The sequence below is a fragment of the Sinohyriopsis cumingii genome, chromosome 10 (genome assembly GCF_028554795.1).
Source record: "Sinohyriopsis cumingii isolate HCF-2022 chromosome 10, ASM2855479v2, whole genome shotgun sequence".
Classification (NCBI taxonomy): domain Eukaryota; kingdom Metazoa; phylum Mollusca; class Bivalvia; order Unionida; family Unionidae; genus Sinohyriopsis; species Sinohyriopsis cumingii.
The window spans coordinates 66052341-66075447 of record NC_142970.1 but is presented as its reverse complement, the minus strand read 5'-3'; the positions used below and the strand labels follow the sequence as shown (position 1 = coordinate 66075447).

The 23107-nt window shown below is 37.7% G+C and overlaps 1 protein-coding gene across 3 annotated transcripts; it reads right to left on the bottom strand.

The window, feature by feature from the left end:
• Positions 1–1200: 1200 nt before the first annotated feature.
• LOC149790301 (ras-related protein Rab-5C-like) lies at positions 1201–21495 on the bottom strand. 3 transcript variants are annotated; one of them, XM_089972344.1, is made up of 6 exons: positions 20864–21495; positions 9308–9577; positions 5408–5559; positions 4602–4718; positions 3281–3374; positions 1201–2430 (listed from the first exon to the last, which is right to left on the bottom strand). In XM_089972344.1, the coding sequence occupies exons 2-6, from the start codon at positions 9522–9524 to the stop codon at positions 2333–2335; spliced, it is 678 nt and encodes a 225-aa protein (XP_089828470.1). In that variant the 5' UTR covers positions 9525–9577; positions 20864–21495; the 3' UTR covers positions 1201–2332. The 3 variants fall into 3 exon arrangements, with proteins under 3 accessions (XP_089828470.1, XP_089828469.1, XP_089828471.1); XM_089972343.1 differs by having other exon boundaries at positions 20843–21487; XM_089972345.1 differs by lacking the exon at positions 4602–4718 and having other exon boundaries at positions 20843–21474.
• Positions 21496–23107: the final 1612 nt, after the last annotated feature.

Genomic DNA, 23107 nt, shown 5'->3' with positions numbered 1-23107 from the left:
AGAGATTTCAAAACTTTATTTACATCTGATTGATATCATGATCGGGATCGCAGATGCTTTCTAATGTTGTTCTCTTTCCTTTTACAGTAACTACTGGCAGTCTTTGTATCTTATGACAGAAGAAAACTTTATATCTTTTTCTTGCTTATCGACTTTCCTACGCAATTCGCATATTTCCTTCTATAAAGAAAAGTCCTCGTTTCATTAAGATTTGACTGTTCTACGTGTACGCTTTATTTAGCCGCGTGCACCAAAGCACGCCCAATGAACCGCCGTGTTTCATTTCTATTCTGTTTCTAGATTTTGTTAACTCACCGACAGCTAGACTCCTTTCTAATGCCGCTAAGTTCAAAGACTAAGACACATGTTTGATTAAATCAAATTTTAATTATTCAGACTAATGAAGAAGAAAAAACCAAACTAATGTTGTTGTTTTTTTTAAAGTTGAAGTGTATTGTATACCAAGGTCGGATTTTCCGGTCATCATTATGCTGATCTTCGTGCATTTAATTTACAATGTGATTCCTTAAATGGAACAAATGTGATAAGGTAATTAGAACCATAACCCTAGTGATACTAGACCGCTCACCCTTTCAACACGTACAAGTTTCGTCACTAACACGTTGCAAATTCGGCTCCACGAGAAAGCCATTCAACAACGGGGACATGTTCCCACGAGTGAGGGGTTATTATTTTTCCAACGTCGAATCTCAACGGGGTACATGTTTCTTTGTTGCATCGGTTCTAATAGTTTTCTCCATAGCAGAGTTGGGTATCTTTAGTGACACATTGTTTATTGTACCGCCACTTTATGCATACTGTTAACATGTTTGATTAAATCAAATTTTAATTATTCAGACTAATGAAGAAGTTTTGCCGTGTAATCTGATATGTTTTATATTTCTGAGTCGACAAATATGGTCACAAACGGTGACCGTTTCTTAAACTATATTTTCTTTTGCAAACAACCTCTAGCAACATCTGTTAATAGCTTTCGTTGGTGCGTTTGGATGCGTATGTACGGTCCTTACTCTAGAACGAAGCTGGGGTACGGAGAGAAACCCAACATATCTAGATTGCTAAGAATACTGCAGTAGACACTAGCCTACCTTGAAATGTATAAAAGGATGGAAGAAAGCGTTGTGCAAAGTAGATGCGAAACTGCGTTGCGGTTCAAGTGACAAGTAGAAATATCATGAATGCAAACTGAACATCCATTTAATTTCATTTAATAGCATGCAATTTAAAGAAAACTACGCAAAACAGGTTATAGCCGTTCTTGCGTCCACGCATAAAGCTTTTACACTTTGCTAAATATATCGTCTATCAAGAACATCAGATAATAAATCTGATATTGACTATTATATTCAGCAGTTGTCATCACAGTTAATTTTAATTGGTGATTTTAATGACAAATTTATACTTCGTGCAGCGTTACAAAGTACCTAGGCAATGGCTGGCGATAAGGATTCAATGAAACAGTGTTGGGCCTTTATCTTACGTTTCGAACAGCTGTCGTTATAAATTAGCGGCATACAATTATACAATATCCAATTTATTTTATGTATCTTGACTGATGAAATTAAAAACTTTTTTACTTTATATGTTCCACATCGACATTCGTAAAGGTATTGATAGTCATTGTAATTCTTGTATTGGCCACGGTAACCGTTCTATACAGATATTAGGGTCTGAAATGCATAAAAGGATGGAAGAAAGCGTTGTGTAAAGTAGATGCGAAACTGCGTTGCGGTTCACGTGACAAGTAGAAATATCATGAATGCAAAGTGAACATCCATTTGATTTCATTTAATAGCATGTAATTTCCAGAGGAAACTGTCAAGATGGAAGCCATTCTCAACAGAGTAGTCATCATTATTATGTATGCACTTCATAGTCTGTTCGTCCGTCCGTCAATGATTGAGTATCACGTATATTTCAATTTCATAGGTGTATGGTCAACATAATTAAGGTTTGGGGTCACTACTGACGAAACAAGCTAATTTCCTCCCAAGGAATATCCTTGGTTGAAAAGAACTTCTCTGCTAAATTATTGGTACATCTGTTTTGAGCAGGGAGAAACACTTCTGGATCTGTTGACACAGTAAACATTTATAAACACAGGCACCTTAAAAAGAAACGTTTTGTCTTAGTAACCACCACATTAGATTTTAGGCAAAGAGTCCATGATTAGACTCAAAATCACCATAAATAATTATTATTTTTAAAAAAAAATCTTTTCAAATACGAACAAAGACGATACTTTTTCATTATAAGGTATACTTCTATTAATTTCAGATGGAAGCAAGGTAACTCATTGAAAACTGTTTTGTCACGATGAGCAGCACCGTTTCTTTTTTGCATTATGCAAGTTTGTTAGATCCAGTACACTATTTCTGTCATCTTCTTCCGCTACAACTATTACTGAGGCTGCAATAGAGAAATCATTTTCTTAGCATGGTCATCAGAAAATTGAGTGAAATAATTTATAAAAGATAAAGTTTGTTCAGATCAGTATTAGATGATGCAGTGGTCGTTGGTGTTGACTTCTTGATGGAAGTAAATTAAGCTACATAGGTTAAGTTTTATTCGTACAAACATTATAATTAAAAATACAACGTCTGAATCTTTACGTGCGCATGTTCAACATAACTTTTGTTTCCTATCGACAGAGAGGTATGTAGGTGGTCAAGGAATTCAGATTGAACGAAACTATCCTTTGTACGTGTTTTAACGTTTTCTTTATCATGTATTTTCTGTCTCTAAAGAATGCATTGCTATCTCAAGGGTGATGAACATAAATAATACAGGCTACTACGAACTGTAATAATTGGTTGAAGTATTTGAAGAAACAACAGCCGCTCAGGCAAGAAAACTAAAATAAGTAAACTCTGTGTTTTTGTACGCTACATCGTTGTGGAATTAATGGATGGTCGTAGAGTTACTGGCAAATCATTTCCTCAAAATATCACGTCGTAGTCTTGAACGAGGCTTTTTATTCTGCGTAAATTTTCTTCCCCTCTCAAATGGTTTTCTTGTTTGAGCAGCTCTGAATGTTTCAAATGTGCCGACCAATTGTTTCATGCTGCCGGTGTTAAATGTTAATGAAATACAGCCAAAAGCGATCAAGGTGCCTTTCGTACTTTTTGGGAGTAAATTTTAATATGCCACAAGCAAGAATCCTACCCATCGCCAAAATAAAGAAGCACTAAATCACGTAGGAAAGTGATAAGTATATCTAAGCGAAGGGGTAAGGAAACATAAAATATGACAAACTTACCAAGCATCGTGAACACTTTATCCACATTAAAGCCTGTTTTTGACGACGTTTCCATAAATATCATATGGTACTTCCTTGCGAATTCTTCAGCAGACTGTCAAGAAGATAAATAATTATGTGTGGTTTTTTAATAACCTAAAGACCCAGATAATGAGTACAATTATACATACATACATACATACATACATACATACATACATACGTACGTACGTACGTACGTACATACGTTCATACATACATACATACATACATACATATAAAACATTAATCGAATAGTTGTTGGCTCCCCTGTTATGTGTTGTACAAGTAAGTAATGCGTTTAATAGTATCATATAATGCATCGCTAGTCATGTTATCGTCTTAAAGCACCAGGTCCTGACAAACGAGGTGTATCAGGCGGAAATTTGATACTTTATTTTGAACCTTTTCAGGTGCGTTTGTCTTGTGGGTGTTTGTTCCTATGGACTTAATGTGGCTTTACTCACTATGCATTTGATGCTTTCACTTAACTTCAAACGAATACACGTACAGAGCAGAGATAGAAAGATATCGTCAAATCAGGATCAAATAGCGTTTCCTATCTATGCACATATGGTACCTGAGGCGTAAAGTTGTTATTGTTGTTATTGTAAGGATTAACGCCATTTATCAGCACACGATAGGCTTTACATGGCGGCCAGTATTAATGGTGGAGGAAGAACCAGGGAAAACCCCAGAAAGAACCACCGACCCACGAGAAGCTACTGGCAAGCTTTCTCACATACCCACATTATCCGAATCTGAGACTCGAACCCACGCAGACAGAGGTGAGATGGCAGTGATCCGTAACTGAGAGCGCTTTATACCACTCGGCGACTCGGGGCCCCCTGAGGCGTAAAGAGTATTAAAGCTAACGCAACACAGCAGGAGAAATAATCCCGTGCATTGTTTATTTACATATATGTTCAACCTCCGTATTAATTATTTTTTCATACAAGGTAAAACTCTTGAAAACATGTAGAGATATGAAATGTAACCAACACACACTATATTATATATATATATATATATATATATATATATATATATATATATATATATATATATATATATATATATATATATATATATTCTTTCTTTTCTAAACCGTAATGCTTTTACAGACTTAACTTTTTGCACTGACTGTCAGCTTATCTCACAGTTTATCTTGTCAACACACACACACACACACACACACACGCACAGATATATATATATATATATATATATATATATATATATATATATATATATATATATATATATATATATATATATATATATATATATATATCATACATACTGCAGAAGGAACAGCCGATGACAAGTCACATTTTGCGGCAACTAGCACTATCTTAATATCTTCCGGACAATGCTGATGTAATTGTTTCAACCACTCACCAGCCATTCTAAAACTATTCTGCAATAATAATAATAATAATAATAATAATAATGAACATAAGAGCAAGAACAAGAAGAAAAAGACGAGAAGGAGGAGAGAGGCCGTGTTATGTTTAGTCTTCGAATTTATTGCAATAATACTCATTTTGTCATCATAATGAACATCAGCAGTTCCTCTAGCAGCAATTATAGAATAACCAATTATAATGAGTGTGACTTTATTAAAGAAATGGACAAAAAGATGATTACAGCGCTGTTGCAATATGTATTAATATAGTCAACGACGATGATCACTAAAAAGACAAATATATCCAGGTTAAGGTGGTATTATCAGTAGTTAAAGTGATGTTAAAGGTCTTGGATTTACTGTTGTTGTAATGTTAGTAATGCCTTTTTAGTCGTGTCCGATATCATACTTACAACTTGCATGACAACAAATAGCAGCAATAATATTAATAATAAATAATAATGACTCTGAAGGTAAAGCTTATCACGAGTTATTGCCGTTTGAAGTTATTTCACAAGTCAACAGCATGTTTCGCCTGCGAATACTCCTTTCAAGTGTCAATAAAATAGTTAAACGCACAACATTACGTCTGTCGGCCAAGGTATCGTTTTTGGTGGGTATATTGATAGATAGATAGGTATATAAGTAGTTGAATATCTATCCATCTATTTATCTATTTATCTATATATATATATACTTACTATATCGGAGGTGTCATATACAAGAAGCGCTGCCTTAGCGCCGCGAAGGTACATGGGAACAAGACTTCTGTAGCGTTCTTGACCTGCCGTATCCCAGATTTGAAATAGTATAGTGTGGTCTGTTAGATCTACTTCCTTATGTAGATAGGTAACTATGAAAACAAATGTTAAATTAGTTTTAGATCCTTTGCATATCTTGGGATTTCGCTTGTCTTTCAAAAGCAATTTATAATGTGAAAGAGTTTCTTAAATGAGTAAAAAGTTCAAAGAAAAACGTAGACAACCACTTGGCACATAATTGAATGGCAATGCGTTTTGAATGTATTATCCAGATAAAATCAAACTAGGAGTAGAAAACGGAATATCTTTCTAACTGTCTACAATGAATGAACACACTTAGTTTTAGCTATTGTTAGAGCTTCGGTGACATATAGGTATTTTTTTTACATGAATCTAAGGAAAGAAACTTAGAACACAAAAATAACGCATAACGTACCATTCAAAAGGGTGTAAATTTTCAAATCAAACAAGACAATACTTTTTTAAATTATATACAAATCTACATTTTCATTATTAGGAACGAACAAAAATAATTTTGTGTAAAAATCGAAATTTCTCCGCTGAATTTATATTAAAACAATTTGAACGAAAAAAGAATTCTCAGGATAGCGACACAAGTTTTGTACCGTTAATGATGAACACAGAGATGCCCTTTTAAAAGTTATCTACTGGTGTGAAATTGTCTAAATATGTATTGCCCAATTTAATATTATTTGTGCGGCTTTATGATAGTAGCAGTAGTAGTAGTAGTAGTAATAATAATAATAATAAAGATAATAATAATAATAATAATAATAATAATACAGCATGTTTCGCTTGCGAATAATCCTTTCAAGTGTGAATAAATTAGTTAAACGCACACAGTAGGTCTGTCGGCAAGATATATATATATATATATATATATATATATATATATATATATATTTGCCTTCCATGATTTTATTTTCTAAAAGTAAGTGCTTTGCCATATGTCTGAAATTTGAACCACAATGCCATCATCGTTCTTTCGCATGCATCTTGTACATTATTTTTCACTTTGAAGTTATTTGTTTAATGACTGGAACATATTAACGTCTTCCTATTAATCGTAAGGTAAAGCTGACAAGCACCTGCTTTCCAACTGACAGGGTTACATTTTCTCTTTTATCTCCGTAATGTTGAGTCCTAACACACCGGCAACGACGAGAATGCAAACATCTACTCACTGGCAAATCTAAATGACGATGATGTAAGCATGATGAAGCGATAGGGTTTATGATTTCATTCCCTGTTGTGCTTTTATTACGACTATACTGATGCTACGTTTTGGCTCACGGAGCATGTATCTTTTGACCGATATTTTCTTTAAAATCGATTTTCTCAAGATTTGGTTGGAAACTTATCACAAGTTGACAATAACGTCATGTCAAGAAAGATTTTCATTTTTAATGAATATTTTGTGATCTGTGTCTTATTTCCAGGTTTGCCACGAAATGGATCACAATCGTTAACTAAATACCTGCAAGTTTTGAAGATATAGAATTGTTTTAGGTTATCATTTCATTACACGGCCATACTCTGTTTGAATGAATATTTCAAGCAGAAAAAATCAACATCTGTAGGAGAATATATGCATCAATGGATGTAGATTTATGAGGGTGCATTGTGGATAAACGCTGAAAATATACAGCTCTGATGTATCATAGGAGCCTGACGATATAATAGAGTGCCAATGTTCACTTGATGACGATATTTTCTACCAAAAATGCTGGGTAAATAGTTGTGTACACAATAATTATCACATTTATAAGCCATAAACAGCTAGCATCAATACTAGACTACTCTTCACCGTCAGTCAATAGTGTGCGTCAGGACAACGTAGTCAATGGCAGTAGGAATAGTTAGATGTATACAAGAGTCGTCGTGTGTATGTATGTATGCATGCATGTATGTATGTATGTATGTATGTATGTATGTACGTATGTAGGTAGGTAGGTAGGTAGGTAAGTACGTACTTACGTACGTACGTACGTGTATGCATGTATGCATGCATGTAGGTAGGTAGGTAGGTAGGTAGGTAGGTATGTATGTATGTATGTAGGTAGGTAGGTACGTACGTACGTACGTAGGTAGGTAGGTACGTACCTAAGTACGTACGTACTTGTGTATGTACGTACGTGTGTATGTATGTATGTATGTATGTACGTAGGTAGGTAGGTAGGTAGGTAGGTACGTAAGTACGTACGTGTGTGTGTATGTATGTATGTATGTATGTGTGCATCTATGTATGTATGTATGTATGTATGTATGTATGTATGCATGTATGTAATTCGTCGTGTACACAACAATACATGCTGTCACACATTTGTCAGTTCTAAATCCAAATACTACCGAATTGATCATAACGGAATAAAATCCATAACGTTGAGGGCTGTATACATTTCTTGTGACTAATACTAGCAACATCATTATTGCTTTTGAGAATGATTAAAATATAAGTGGAGTAGGAACCTTATTTTTTACTTGTGCTTCCACCAATGTACGTTGCAAGTACATTGATGCCGTGCTTTGTGATTCACCAGTATTTTATCGGCAACCCCGTTACCATTACGACAGTGAACGATATTGGATCACATACACTAATTAAAAAAAACAGTTTCCAATTAAATTAGGAATGTACGGCATCCACCAGTGTACGTTGAAAGTACGTGGATGCCGTGCTTTATGATTCACCAGTATTTTCTCGGCAAACACTGATTATTTTCTGTGCTGTTTTGAACTCACTTCGTGTTATATAATTTGTAAATAGGATTACATCTTGCAGGTGTCACTTTGTATTTGTTGTCTTTTCCATTTCTCCCCACACAACCCCATTGCCATTACGAAAGTGAACGATAGTGGACCACATACATTCATAAAAGAACAGTTTCCCATTAAATTAGTAATGTATGGCATCCACCAGTGTACGTTGCAAGTACGTGGATGCCTTGCTTTATGATTCACTAGTATTTCTCGACAAACACTGATTATTTTTTTGTGCTGTTTTGAACTGACTTCGTGTTATATAATTTGTAAATATGATATTATCTTGTAGGTGTCATTTTTTATTTTTGTTGTATTTTCCACTTCTCTCCACGCAACCCCATTGCCATTACGAAAGTGAACGATATTGGATCACATACACTCATAAAAAAAACAGTTTCCCATTAAATTAAGAATTTCATGACTTCCATGTCTTCTTTAAAACGGTGACAATAATGTTGCAATACACCAAACTAAATTTCGTTCATTCGAATTGGTCAGTCACTTGTTTTCTATGACGAGTCATCTGTTTTCTATGACGAGTCACTTGTTTTCTATGACGTCATACAACCTTAATATTGTGATTTTATTCATAAAGCTTCGTATCAACCATGCGATGCACGTGACTTGGTATCAAAGAAAGTTAACACGTATTGTCGTTTGTAATTTGCCTTGCACTCAGATCGAATGTAATGTATACAATAACTTTAGTCATATATACCATGGATAATTCTAGGTACTCATATTTTGCCAATGTGTACAAATATGTTTCAAGTAAAGTGAGATATATATATAATAAGCAGGTTTCGTATTGGGCAATGCTGCTCATCACAGATTATGTTTCAATGTACATCCATATATGCAACAAAATAAATGCTGCATGAAAAATATGTCGTAAAGATTTTTAAGCGGTTAAATAACGGTGTATATGAATTGCCTTGGAATTGCACCGTTATCTCGCATCTTTCACGTGACATAATTTACAGTTTCTCCTTATGGTTACATTTGACTATTTCAAAAGATTCAAACAAATGCTTATACAACGGAAAGTATATTTACCCGCAAGTGATGTTGCGCGTTCTGATTTAAAGGTTCCTTCCACAAATCTTGTAACAAGACACGTTTTGCCGACTCCGCTGTCTCCTACAAGAACTACTTTGACGTTGCAAATATTTTTGAATGATGAAGAGTTAAAATTCGGGCCTTTGCTCTCACTCGGGATATCGCCGTTTTCAATGATAACATCCTTACTGAAGGATCGTTCTGGTTGGTTCATTTTGATGAAGGCAGAATCAAGAGTTCCACTGTGTTGACAAACATGAAGGACACCTAAAACAAAAAACAAATATACAACTATCGATTATTGTCATGGACCTCTAAATACAAAGGCAGGAAATATCTTATTTTGGATTTTCACGTCAGAATTATATTTAAATAATCGGTCTAAGTGCGGACTAACAACATGATAAACGATTACACAGTAAGATTTTTATGTTTTCATAGATTTTAAACTTGTATCTTTAAAATGGCATGTGTCATTATACAATAAGAATGGGATGATGAAAACGGACATGCTATATTATGAAAATAAAATCGACTGAGGCGTTTCTTTGACCTCTACTGAATTACAGGAGTGTGTATAAAGCAAATATCGCATTCTTAAAACGTTAAACAAAAGCATGTGTTCACATTCGTCTTGCTAAAGGTGAGCACAGTCCATCATGAAGTGTAAAATAATTACATGGATCTTGAGCTAAAGCAATACTGAATTGTTGTTAATATAACATAGATTGAAAAAATGTCAATCAGACTTGATATGTCAGTTGCTGCGTAGGACATGTCGTCTTCATCAAAATAAGGGTCGTAACAGATCCCTATAATTTGGCATGAAATATGGATTATTTCACTCGTGAATGTAGATTTATACCTATCTGGACAACTTGTTTTTCCCTCGAATGACGAATATTTCTTGATTCGAAACACAAACTGATCTTCAGAAGTCGCATTAATAAACGACACATAAATTGTTATGCATAACATATAAACGCGATTATCATCAAATGAAAGATAATGAGAACCATTTCAAAGTATGTAAATCTTCTCTTACAGCCTATTATTAGTTGTATACAAGTGAAGTGTTATAATTTTGTTGACACATCAGAACCTATTTCTAAATACTGGAGCATACAGAAGCATCAAGTAAAGGTACAGAATCTGAATAACAGTTTCCAACAGATACGATAGAAAATAAAGAGGAAAAAGAAAAAAAAACAAATATGACGCTTTAAAAGAGATCGCATGGCGTGAATGTATAGTACGTGTATATTTCCTTCAGGTCCCGGGTACAAACCAATTCAATTTGTCACAGATGATACATTTTATATGTGTTATTCTGCATTCAGGTCAACATGATAATACATGTGATCTCAAACTAGAAACTGATATTATCTCTACGTGACACAGTGTATTCATTTTCGTTATTCCATCACTTAACATCAGTAGCTAGCTTTTTCATTACTTTTGAATCAGAAATGCTTTTTCTTAAGTCTTGCACATAAAATAAATATGAACAAATACAATTATGTTCATATTTATTACAGCAGCCTGAATGTTCGCATATCCAGCATTCAAGAATATTAGTTTGGCATTCTTCAAAAGAAGTGTTTGCGATGTTTATTCGCCTTTTCCTTCCACATGACGGAATCTATAAAATAACGACCTTTTGCTATGTACAATTTATTCGTCGTTGCCGTTTCTTATAGTGATATGAACGTCCTCTGTTTCTGTGTTTCTGTGTGTATAAGAGAGAAAGAGATTAATTCGACAACTAGATGCTAAAAAAACAACACCTGAAATTGCTCACAAATATTAGGGCGCACCTCTCAATCATCTTCTAATCTTGTAATCTTGGCATCCGTCCGTCTACAGGAGACGATGGAGTAGCTCCAAAGTAAGCTTTTGTCTATCCTTCTTTCTAGCTCTCTTTTCAGCTTTTTTATTCTTCTCTCTTCCTCTGCGTTTTGAACTCCCTGCCTGACAGCTAGGCGCCAGCTGGAACGGTTGTTTGCACAGCTCTCCCAGTCGTTGACATTGATGTTTGCCGTCTTCATATCCTTCTTGCAAACATCTTTGTAGCGCAGATGTGGTCGTCCAGTTGGTCGTGCACCTTCTGCTAACTCCCAATATAACAGGTCCTTATGAATGATACCTGGGTCCATTCTTTTGACATGGCCAAGCCAGCGAAGGCGCCTCTCGCTGAGAATGGAGAACATGCTGTTCATGTTGGCGCGTTCTAGAACCTCTGTGTTGGGTACTTTGTCCTGCCACTGGATGTGCAGAATGCGCCGCAGACATCTCAGGTGGAAGCTGTTGAGTTTCCTCTCGTGTCTTGCATAGGTGGTCCATGTTTCGCTGCTGTAGAGAAGTGAGCTGAGTACGCAGGCTTGGTAGACACACAGTTTGGTCTTCTCTGTGAGGTTGGGGGTGTTTCAGACTCTCTGGTTAAGTCTGGCCATCACTGCTGCTCCTTGGCAATCCTGCCGTTCACCTCAGAATCAATGGAGAGTGAACTGGAGATGTTAGACCCGAGGTATGTGAAGTTCTCGACAACTTCCAAGTTGTACCCATCGATGGTGACAGAGGGAGGGGAGTCTGCGTCCTGCGCCATGACGTTCGTTTTCTTCAAACTGATGGTCAGTCCAAATTCCTTACAAGCATGGGAAAGGCGGCATACCAGCTGCTGAAGTCCATCTTCCGTGTGTGATGTCAAGGCTGCATCGTCGGCGAAGAGTAATTCACTGATGAGTACCTCTGTGACTTTAGTCTTAGCATGGAGACGAGCGATGTTGAACAGCTTGCCATCAGCCCTGGTATGGATGTACAATCCCTCGCTGCAGTCCTTGAATGCATACTGGAGAAGCATGGAGAAGAAGATGGCAAAGAGCGTGGCGCAAGGACACAGCCTTGATTGACTCCGCTGATGACTGGGAATGCTTCAGATGTTGCGCCATTGAAGCACACTGTGCTGTGCATGTTCTCGTGGAACGACATGATGACAGCAAACAGACGTGGGGGGGGGGGGGGCAGCCGATCTTCTGCAGGAGTCTGAAGAGTTCACTCCGACTAACCAGGTCAAACGCCTTCGTCAGGTCTATGAAGGCAATGTAGAGGGGCATCTGCTGCTCGTGACACTTCTCATGCAGCTGACGTAGTGAGAAGATCATGTCTACAGTTGACCTGCCGGCTCGAAATCCACACTGGGACTCTGGGTAGACGCGGGAGGCTAGGATCTGCAAGCGCACCAAGACAACACGGGCGAAAGCCTTTCCAACAATGCTGAGGGAGGAGAGAGATGCCCCGATAGTTGCTGCAGTCGCTACGGTCTCCTTTGTTTTTGTACAAAGTGACGATGTTGGTGTCACGCATGTCCTGTGGGATGTATCCCTGTTCCCAGCAAAGGCAGAGGAGTGTGTGTAGGGGCTGGAGCAGTGCTGGTTTTCCGCTCCTGAGGACTTCAGGCGGAATGCCGTCGCTTCCAGGAGCCTTCCCACAGGCAAGGCAATCGATGGCTTTTCCGAGCTCTTCCAGGGTGGGCTGTGTGTCTAGCTCCTCCATGACAGGCAGGTCTGGAATGGCGTCCAGGGCAGTTCCAGTGACATTGTTGTGGGTTGCATATAGCTCGAGATAGTGCTCAACCCATCGCTGCAGTTGTTTCCCCTGATCTGTGATGACTTCTCCCGTCTTGGACTTGAGGGGGGCGGTCTTGTAGCTGGGAGGGGGGGGGGCCTGTCGCCTTTTTGATACCCTCATACATTCCTCTTGTATCCCCGGTGTCAGCAGCTGTCTGTATACTGTTGCAAAAGTTCAGCCAGTAGGTGTTGACACAGCGGTGGGCAGTCTTCTGGGCATTGTTCCTTGCAATCCTGAGGGCTTGTAGTGTTCTGGGGCTAGGTGCAGCCTTGTATGCCAGGAGGCCTTTCCTCTTTGCCTCAGTCACGGGCTCCATCTCCTCCCAGTTTGCCTCATACCAGTCGACATTCTTTCGCTCCCTCTTCCCGTAAGCTGTGATGGCTGAATTGTACACAGAGTCACGGATATGGGACCACTTGGAGTCAATGGTGTCATCAGGTGTCACTTTGGTGAGGGCTTCCTTCAGTTTGCTGATGAACTGCTGTGTTTTCTCTGGGTTGCTTGCACAGCAGGTGTTGATGCGTGGGTGACCCTTCTTCTTTGCGTGGTGCAGCTTCTTGGGTAATATTCGCACCTTGCTGCCCACGAGGGAATGGTCCGTGTCACAATCGGCACTGTGGTAGCTGCGGGTGAGGAGGACACTGGCCAGTTCTGCACGCCTGGTGATGACGAGGTCTAGCTGGTGCCAGTGACGTGAACGTGGGTGTCTCCACGACACCTGGTGGATCTCCTTGCATTTGAAGAGAGTGTTGGTCACACATAGGCTGTGGAAGCAGCACATCTCCAGCAGTCGCTGACCATTCTCGTTGATCTTGCCCCTTCCGTAAGAGTCGAGACAGGTGGACCAGGCCTCATGGCCAGCTCCCACTCTAGCATTGAAGTCTCCTAGTAAGTAAAGGCTTTCATTGTTGGGGATACTGGATATTGCCTGATCCAGAGCCTCATAAAACTTGTCTTTCTCCTCGTAGGTGGAGCAGAGGGTTGGGGTGTACACGCTGAAGATTTTGACCGGGCCTAAGGATGTTGACAGCCGGAGGGCAAGGATTCTCTCAGTGCCTGATGATGGAGGTTCAATGAAGGCGATTAGCGTGTTCTTTACGGCAAAGCCTACACCATGCTGCCTAGGTTCATCTGAGGTCTTCCCCTGCCAAAAGAACGTGTAATTGGCTTCCCTGATGGTGCCACTGTCAGCCAGTCGGGTCTCCTGGGGGCAGGCAATGTCAATGTTCAGTCGGGAGAGTTCTGTCAATGACGGCAGTCTTCCGTGCATCGTCGATCTGCTGTAGGTCAGCGGTCAATCCAGGACACATGGTCCTGATGTTCCAGGTTGCAAAACGAAGAGTTGGAGTCTTCTTATTTCTTCTTTTAGTCTTTCCTGGTGCAGAGTTTTGTGGCCCACTTGATGAGATGGTTCTCTAAACTCCACGCACCCAGTGAAGCAGGCAGGCCATGGCGGGCAGCACCTTACTGACTGGGGGCTGCCTAGCTTGAGGCGGGCGGTAGCTGTCCAGTGAGACCTGGTGATCTCTCCCACCGTCAGAAGTAACCCCTGGCGCCAAGCTTTACGCCAATCAAGCTTTGACTTAGAACCGGTAAACTGCTACTTCTCGTGTTGTGCCGACGCCGTACGACAACGCTGGAGTGTCCTCTCCAGTGGAGCTATGAAGCCTGGGCAGGGTGGTATGGAGAATCAGCTGTTGTCCATGCAGCAGATCCCCCCTCTCCACGCAGCTGGTGTGCCCAAGGGAACGACGAATGCCGATACAGCTTGGCACCAACGGCGTCGCAGGAGTTGCCGGAATGACGTTGAATTCAATATCAGACCGCCTTAGGGACTCCATCTCCGGATTTTCTGTCGGGGTTTACTCCTTTAGCCTTTCCCATGAGTGGGTATAGCCACAAGGCAGCAGAGGTTTGGAATCGGAGTTTTCCTTCTCCTAGATGAGCTACCATCCAAGGTTTACGAGTCCCATCTACCCGAAGCAACTGGTTTTAAGGCGCCAGTGGGCCGCCTTCACCCCTTCTCCTGTTAGTAGGAAACATGGTCTGCCGGTCTTCAAATCTAAGCCACTCGCGAAGGCCAGGAGCTGGACTTTAGTTGACAGAGGCAGTCAGAGACGCAAGCCGTATGGGGCATTTTTTTGGAGGATTGGGGCGCTTGTCTCCCACTCCCACCCCGAGCAATGTCAACCTTAGACCACAATCAATATCGTTCAAAATATACAATTGCAGAACGCGCAGGCCATGCAATCAAAAGTACGATCGGTGTCCAAATAAGGAAATATAGATGAAGTGCAAGGTTCGTTCGCGTCATCTGGAATGTAGCTATCTTGTGCATAAAATAATTAAATACATTTTATTCGCATTAAAATATATATTTGTTACGTTTTAAATTGGCATATGTATATATGTGTGATTGTGTCCATCAGGGAAGATGTTTCAGAGTATACTCATGAACGTAATGATTTCCGGTCTTCGTAGAAGATGAATAAACAATTCTACAAGGTCTTACAAACACTAAACATTTTTTTTGTGTGTGTGAAGCTTGATTAATGCGTTGCAAAAACACACAGGTTCTAATCTATTTGTTGAATCTGATATATCCTTTAATTTATACGCATGATAACTACATAGAGAGTCACGAATGATACAACCAGGATGTATGGAATAATAACTTAGTATTAATTTGCTTACTTAACTCACATTGTTTGTTAGTTTCCTTTCATTCATTATGTGTTATGGGTTATTCATAATTGTACTTTGTAGCTGACTTTGTCCAAAATCAGTTTCATAGTCTACTTAACCAGAATCATTCTTTTTTTTTGTTCTTATGTAAACAGCTAACGTTTAGCTAATATTGAGTCTATTAGTGTGGGTTAATAGTTCGATCAATATAAATAGAAGTAAACATATTTATCTTGGACGGGTCAAGGACATTGTGTTTATTATGTTCTTTATTATATTTTACCTAAGAGAATCTTCTAGAATGGAAGTAATAATTTTTTTAGAAAACGCTAATTGTGACCTAGGTCAAGTAGAGGGCTTTATAATCTTGTTTACTTGAGAACGTTATTTATTCGTGCGGTAAGATTTTGAGGACGATTCATTTGTTGTGTCCAGTGTTTCATGTGGTTGGAATTATTTATTTAAATTATTAAACTCAGGACATACAAATTATTAGATAATATTCTTGGAAAGAGACATTAATTGGGCCTTACAGTGGATTCAAACAGGGGAAACATTGGATTATATTACTGTGATTCACAAAAATATTGTTGGCGCAATATTACAATTCAGACCATTGGTACATTGGTACATTAGAGACTACAGGCCACGACAGGCATGTCAACATCTTCAGCGTTGGAAAATATTTGTAATACCACTAACGTTTATTCAGAACTTTAGTAATTAGGACTTGTGTTAGAAATTCTAGTATTATTTAGGATTTAATTCGCAATAAGGTAGGTTAATTTTACATTTTCACTTCTGTATTCTAGGGAGATAAATTATTAGTTGAGATTAGCAACACTTGATGTTTTGCGGCATTTTCTATTACTTATTTTAAGGCATTGAGTCGTAATAATATGGTTGGCTACAATGCAGGCTAGATAACTACATTAGAGTTGGGATGACTAATACCTCACGTGCGAATGAATACGATCCAGACCTGAGACCTAAAATGGGATCAATGACTAATACCCATCTTGCGCATGCATACCAGGTAGTCAAGGTTCCACAGATGACCAAAATGCCTCTCTTGAACATTGATACCAAGCAGAGAAAATGAATACATTGATGGTGACGAGTAATTCTCCTCCTAAAAATGTCTGGCATGTGGACAGTATGATTGTCTAGGTTCACGAACATCCATACAGCGCTTTATAAGATGTGTTAAAAAAGTGCAACGGATAGACAGATGGAGGGTATTTCAATACATCCGACCCCAAATATTACAGATAAACTTTGCATGACAGAAGCACAGAGTCTTCGGATTTATTATTCAGAAAATTAATTTCGATACACACACCGATATATATATATATATATATATATATATATATATATATATATATATATATATATATATATATATATATATATATATATATATATATATATATATATTATTTTTATCTAGCCACCTAATACACGATTACACAATTATTTAAGGTAATTCTTAACATATTTTCGGATGTCTAGTTGTTACGTGGGATTTGGAAAGAGTTTCATGTTTAAAAAACAATCATAAAGATATACGGACGAACAAGTAATACAGACAAACATATGCATAAAGAGATATAAATATAAGTAATGATAAGACAAGACTGACAAAGAGTACGGGGAGGCGGAGAGGAGAAGAAAGAGAAATGAGTGATACGTAGATAAAAACAAAACAACAACAGAGTACATCCCTTCCATACTTTAATGTGAGTTCATTAGTGTGTAACATTCAATATAGTGAGAAACATTTTCTTTCAAAATTTAAAAAGCGAGCAATAACGTATGTTAAATTTTTCTATATAATTATTGTTAATAATTCCTTCATTAATAGTTTATCAACGTAGCTTCACAGCCTCGTTAATATAAACACTGTCCTACGACAAACAATGTGCATATTAATCTACTGTCGCCCATGCAATATCAGGGTGCGTTTTTAAAACGACTCCAGTTTTAAGGTCTCAGTTTCCAACAAATGTCAAGAATTTTTATTTTTTATTGGGATGGAGTCACCGCATATTAAAACAATTCCTGTTATGTATTCGTTTTGATGCCAAATGTTGCTAATTTATTTATGTTTTCTGCTTATATTTTTATGACATAATTTTATTTGTTATTGCTTTGTCAGTTTGCTACAAATAAGCAATATCATACACCGGGCTGTGGTTTAATACAATGAAATATTTCCCCTTTTGTTGGCATTATTCAGATTAATTATTTAAAGATTGTCATGTTTGCATCGTTTTTATAATACTAGTTGATATAGTTCAAATATCAGTTTGCAAGAAATGTTCATGTTATTATAGTGTTACGCATACCAGCAATTTAATCACATTTTTGCTGAACTTAATTACTGTCAAAGTGGCTATACATTGCTTGACAGAAAATGGCATATATAAATTATAGACCTGAGTTGTAATTACATGACGTGAGTCACCGAATCCTTGAATATTCTTTTCACACTAAAATGTTAATGGATGTTTATAAAATTGGACAAATGGTGTTCAAATACGGAATAGATTAATATAAAAATAATGGCATACTGCCAGGTAATTCTGTACTAATGACTAAAGCAGCGTTAATGGCTTTTTATATCTATATTAACCAGGTTTATTATTTATTAAACCACTTTTCACTCCTTTGTCCCATCTCCTTCCCCTGAACTAACGCTGCCCCCCGAGACGTATTCCATGAAATCCGGTACATACATGGTATTTGGACATACAGTGACCATATATATTCAAGTCTGGTAAAACAAAAAAGTAGCGGTAATTATTTGCAATTACACATTGCACCCGTCCTTCCCTCCCCACGCAGCTACCTCCAAAAAAAACCCCTCTCACCATGTAGTCTAATATACTGTGCTAACTGACTGACAGACTAAATACGGACTAATAAACAACGGGTATCAGAATATCCTCTACACGTGTGTAAATATTGCTGAAACACGTGTCTTGACATATATGGCAAGCATAACAATTATTATTTAGAAGAGAACACGTGGTGATGCACATTATACAGACCATTATACACTTAATTAACTGGCATCTTTCCCATCTACATCATCGATGGAAGGAACACAACACGCAAATCTGTATTTCACATTACTTTTTTCACAATATATTCTTGATAGACATGCACACATACATATGTACACGCATACATACATGGACATACATGCATACATTCATATGTATTGAAAGACACAAAAACACGAATGCAAATATATAGAATGAAAGAAAGAGTTGAAACGGGAATTAATTAACATTTTCGAATATATATATGATCATGTTCGTCTCTAAGCAGTCAATACAGTTCTTGGACGTTTTCACATAAGCATGTGCTACACACTGCAAGACGACTGTATACAGTATGCAGCGTTAACGATTTATATCAACAATGTATTTGAAATAACACATAAAAGAAGAGTCTATCCAGCATTTTGACTTAAAGAGCATTTTAACTTAATGAGACTCGACTGGCCGAGTGGTCTAAAGCGCTCTCCGTTACGGATCACGGCCATTTCACCTCAGTCTGCGTGGGTTCGAGTCTCGGATTCGGCCAATGTGGGTATGTGAGAAAGCTTGCCAGTAGCTGCTTGTGGGTCGGTGGTTCTTTCCGGGGGTTTTCCTAGTTCTTCCTCCACCATTAATACTGGCCACCATGTATAGCCTATCGTGTGTTGAAAAGTGGCGTTAAATCCCAACAACAACAACCACAACAACAACGACATAAAGAGTTATACGTACCGTGCACATGATGTAACATTTACAACATCATATATATATATATATATATATATATATATATATATATATATATATATATATATATATATATATATATATATATATATATATATATACATATACTGATATTCATTAAATCAACGGAAAACAAGTACAAACATACAATGAGGAAGCGTAGGTGGTTTGGACTGAGTGAATTCATGTGTATTATGACTTACACCGCATATGTATAAAAAAAACCACGTATTTTACTTTTCATTGTATAAGTATTTCGCTTATTTCGATTAAATATCGTTCATAATAGTGTGTGCAAAATTCGTATTTAAGCCAATTCAAACATTGCAGTTTTTCGGGAAGTTAAGTTAATGACAGTTACATAGTGAGTGATAATCACGATTAGACAGTATATCGCAAACAGTTGACGGACTCTGCCGTCCACTACCTAACTTCAGCCGGTGACGTATTACGATAAAATGATGGGTGAAGAAACATTAATTGATGAACTGGGTAAAGGAGGTTGTCTCGACAAAAGATTATTAAAAGCTGTTGGACTTGATATATCTTTTACATCATTGATATATCTTTTACATCTACTAAGTTCACTAGCACAGATATTTTCTTGAAGTAGTTAAGATATAATATGACGGAAGTTAAATTTGTGCATTGATGGATTCAAAAATATTTTCGGGGTAAAGTAGTTTAAAGCCAATGATCACGTAAACTTTATCTTTAATTGCACTAAATTTGTAATGTGTCACTTAAAGCTTTCTCTCCCTCCCCCCCCCCCTCTGTCTCTCTCTCTCTCTCTCTCTCACTCTCTCTCTCTCTCACACACACACACACACACACACACACACACACACACACACACAACTGTTATCACTAATGGTGTTATACTTATATCATAAGTCTATCAGTGTGTCAATTTCTTTATGACATGCGCATTTTATGAGTATTAGAATAATACCTTTATCGACGCCTTTGCCTACCTTCACGTGAATTATTTTGTCTCTAGTGTCTCCCTTTTCAACTGTGTGTCTCTTTCCTGCCTGCATGATAATTACAGGCACGTAACATTAAAGTAACATTAGCACCTGTAAAATCTGTGTATGTACTGTTAGGGCATATTATCCTTCCACCCACCCCACAACGCACATACAAAACCTGCCTAGCATACAAACAGAAGAGGGAAACATACGTTTGCTATACCTTCATGTAAAACTTCCACAATGTCTATATGTAGTTAAATTTATACAGCCATATAACAATGGGTTGTAATATCGATATTGAATTCAAAGGTAAACACGGTGATAGTGAAAAGGTAGGTAAATAGATAAAAGTGTGTCAGCATTGATACTATGTTTGTACAAATGGTTATAAAACAAGCTATGTTTGTACAAATGGTTATAAAACAAGCAGATGTAAAAATTGGACATACCGAGTAGATGGAAATACCAACCAGTAAGACGCTATCCGCTTTCACAGGACATATTCAGATCACTCGAGACATTTAATCGCATTTCGCTTGCTGTGTTATCATCGCTTTACTAACATAGATTATTGTCCCATGGCCCAGTTCGATAAGATGACTTATCTCCCTTTGATTTGGACTTTAGACTTCTTTTTTAACGTAGCTTTAACAATTTTTCAGTCATATCGCTACGATGTCCGCATTGTGGCAGCTTATAGTGATGTCTAGCACTGGGGCATTATGCCGCAGACATGTAGTACGATGTCCCACCCAGTCACATTATCCTGACACCAGGCCGACCAGTCCTAACACTAACCTCTTAATGCTGAGCGCTAAGCGAGGCAGCTGTTAGCACCATTTTTGTAAGTCTTTGGTATGACTCGGCCGGGGATCGAACCCACAACCTCCCGCATCCGAGTCGGACGCTCTAACCACTAGGCCACCGGGGCGGTGTCTCCCTTCGAGAGCTGCAGAGTTATCAAAAGTAAGATATGAGTTACGCTAATATTATGCATATAAAGTAACATATTACTATTAAATCTCATGTCACGAACTTCCCTACACTCAAATACTTGAGATAGGGTAAATGTTTAGGACTGGTGACAATTGAAAAACGAATTAGAAAATAAAACGAACAGCGCCACCTACACAAATGGTATAACATTTATTAACATATTACACACACGATTCCCACTAGCACTACCTCTCACGATGATACTGAAATGACTAACGAAATAATAACATTAATAAAAACTAATTTGACTCCTTTTAGTCAGCTCTCTTTTCTAATTCTCGATCTGTTTTTCCAGTGTAACTGGAACTCACCAATGTTCAGTTTTCAGACTTGAATCTTGAACCGTAGCATCGGGGCGTGGGTTAGGAGCTGAACTGACACACACACAGACACATACACACACACCTCTCTTAAGGGCGACCCTGAGGCTTGCAAAAAAAAAAAAAGAAAAAAAAATTAGCAGCGTAGGGAGGGCACGCGGCCATAAAACTTCCTTGTCATATATACCCATCACACTTAGACCCGTGCGCTATCTCGATATGCAAACGAAATATCGTATAAAACCTAGGGAGGTCACGCGGGCTGGGTCATAAAATATTGTGCAATTAAATCGTTGGTTTGGCAATAATAATTAGTGATTATGCGCTAACTATGGAATCTCGTATATATAAACTAGCTCGACAAGGGTCTGTCATGAACACAAATTAATAGGATCTATACACAGATGTGTACGTATATGATAAGAATGGCTGGATTACGTAAATACGCCAAAAACAACGTAAAATAACTAGTGTATTATGTCACGTGTGTCTATTGCGAGATACACTTGCAATAGACAGTGTATATAAGGAGCGAATTAATATTCATTCCGATTTAGGAGTCATTTTTATTTATTATGTTCATGTTGTAAGTCTGTAGACGTACTTTATGTTGTACTTAGACATTATTCGAGAGGAAACACATTTGCCTGGACTGGTCAATGGGAATAGAAAGGGCTCATTTTGGACTATAATTCAGGAACTGTTATAAATTATTCGAAATGAATTTTGGACAACGTCGTCTTGACAAAGTCACGGTTCTTGGAGGACCAGTCCGGTTTCTAAAATTTTAAGGAACGTTTCATTCATTAAGAACTTTCGTAGACCTTTGTACAGATTGTTTTGGATTCACTTCATAATACTGTAAGTTCCTTTCACATTTTCGTGTATGACTTTGATAATTAAACTTTTTGTAATGTTTTTAAAACGATGTTGGCTTTGCTTCTTTCTGTGGCTTAGTTTATGACCACAGAGTCGTAACAGTACCATATTACCAATTCGGGTTCCTCTACGTTACTTAGTGTAGAATGAAGTTTAACGTTTTCATCCAATCCTATATTTGTTCCTGAGAGAGTAAGGGCAGAGGCAAAGATTTGATGAATATTTGCTCCATGCTTAATCCACTTAAAAACGGGGGATCATTTATGCTTTATCTCCTTAATTTCGTATGTCAATAATGATTAATAATATAAAAATTCATCATCGACGCAACGTGCTATGGCGTAATTGCCTAATGTTTAAACAATAACAACATGCGTACTCATACCCTTTGGGCGAATCATAATTTGACGTACCAACATAACTGGTATATTAAATTACTTTCTATCAACAGTTTTAAATCAATGTTACCAGACATTACACAAGTTCATATATACATGCTGCCAGATATTTCGGGTTGAT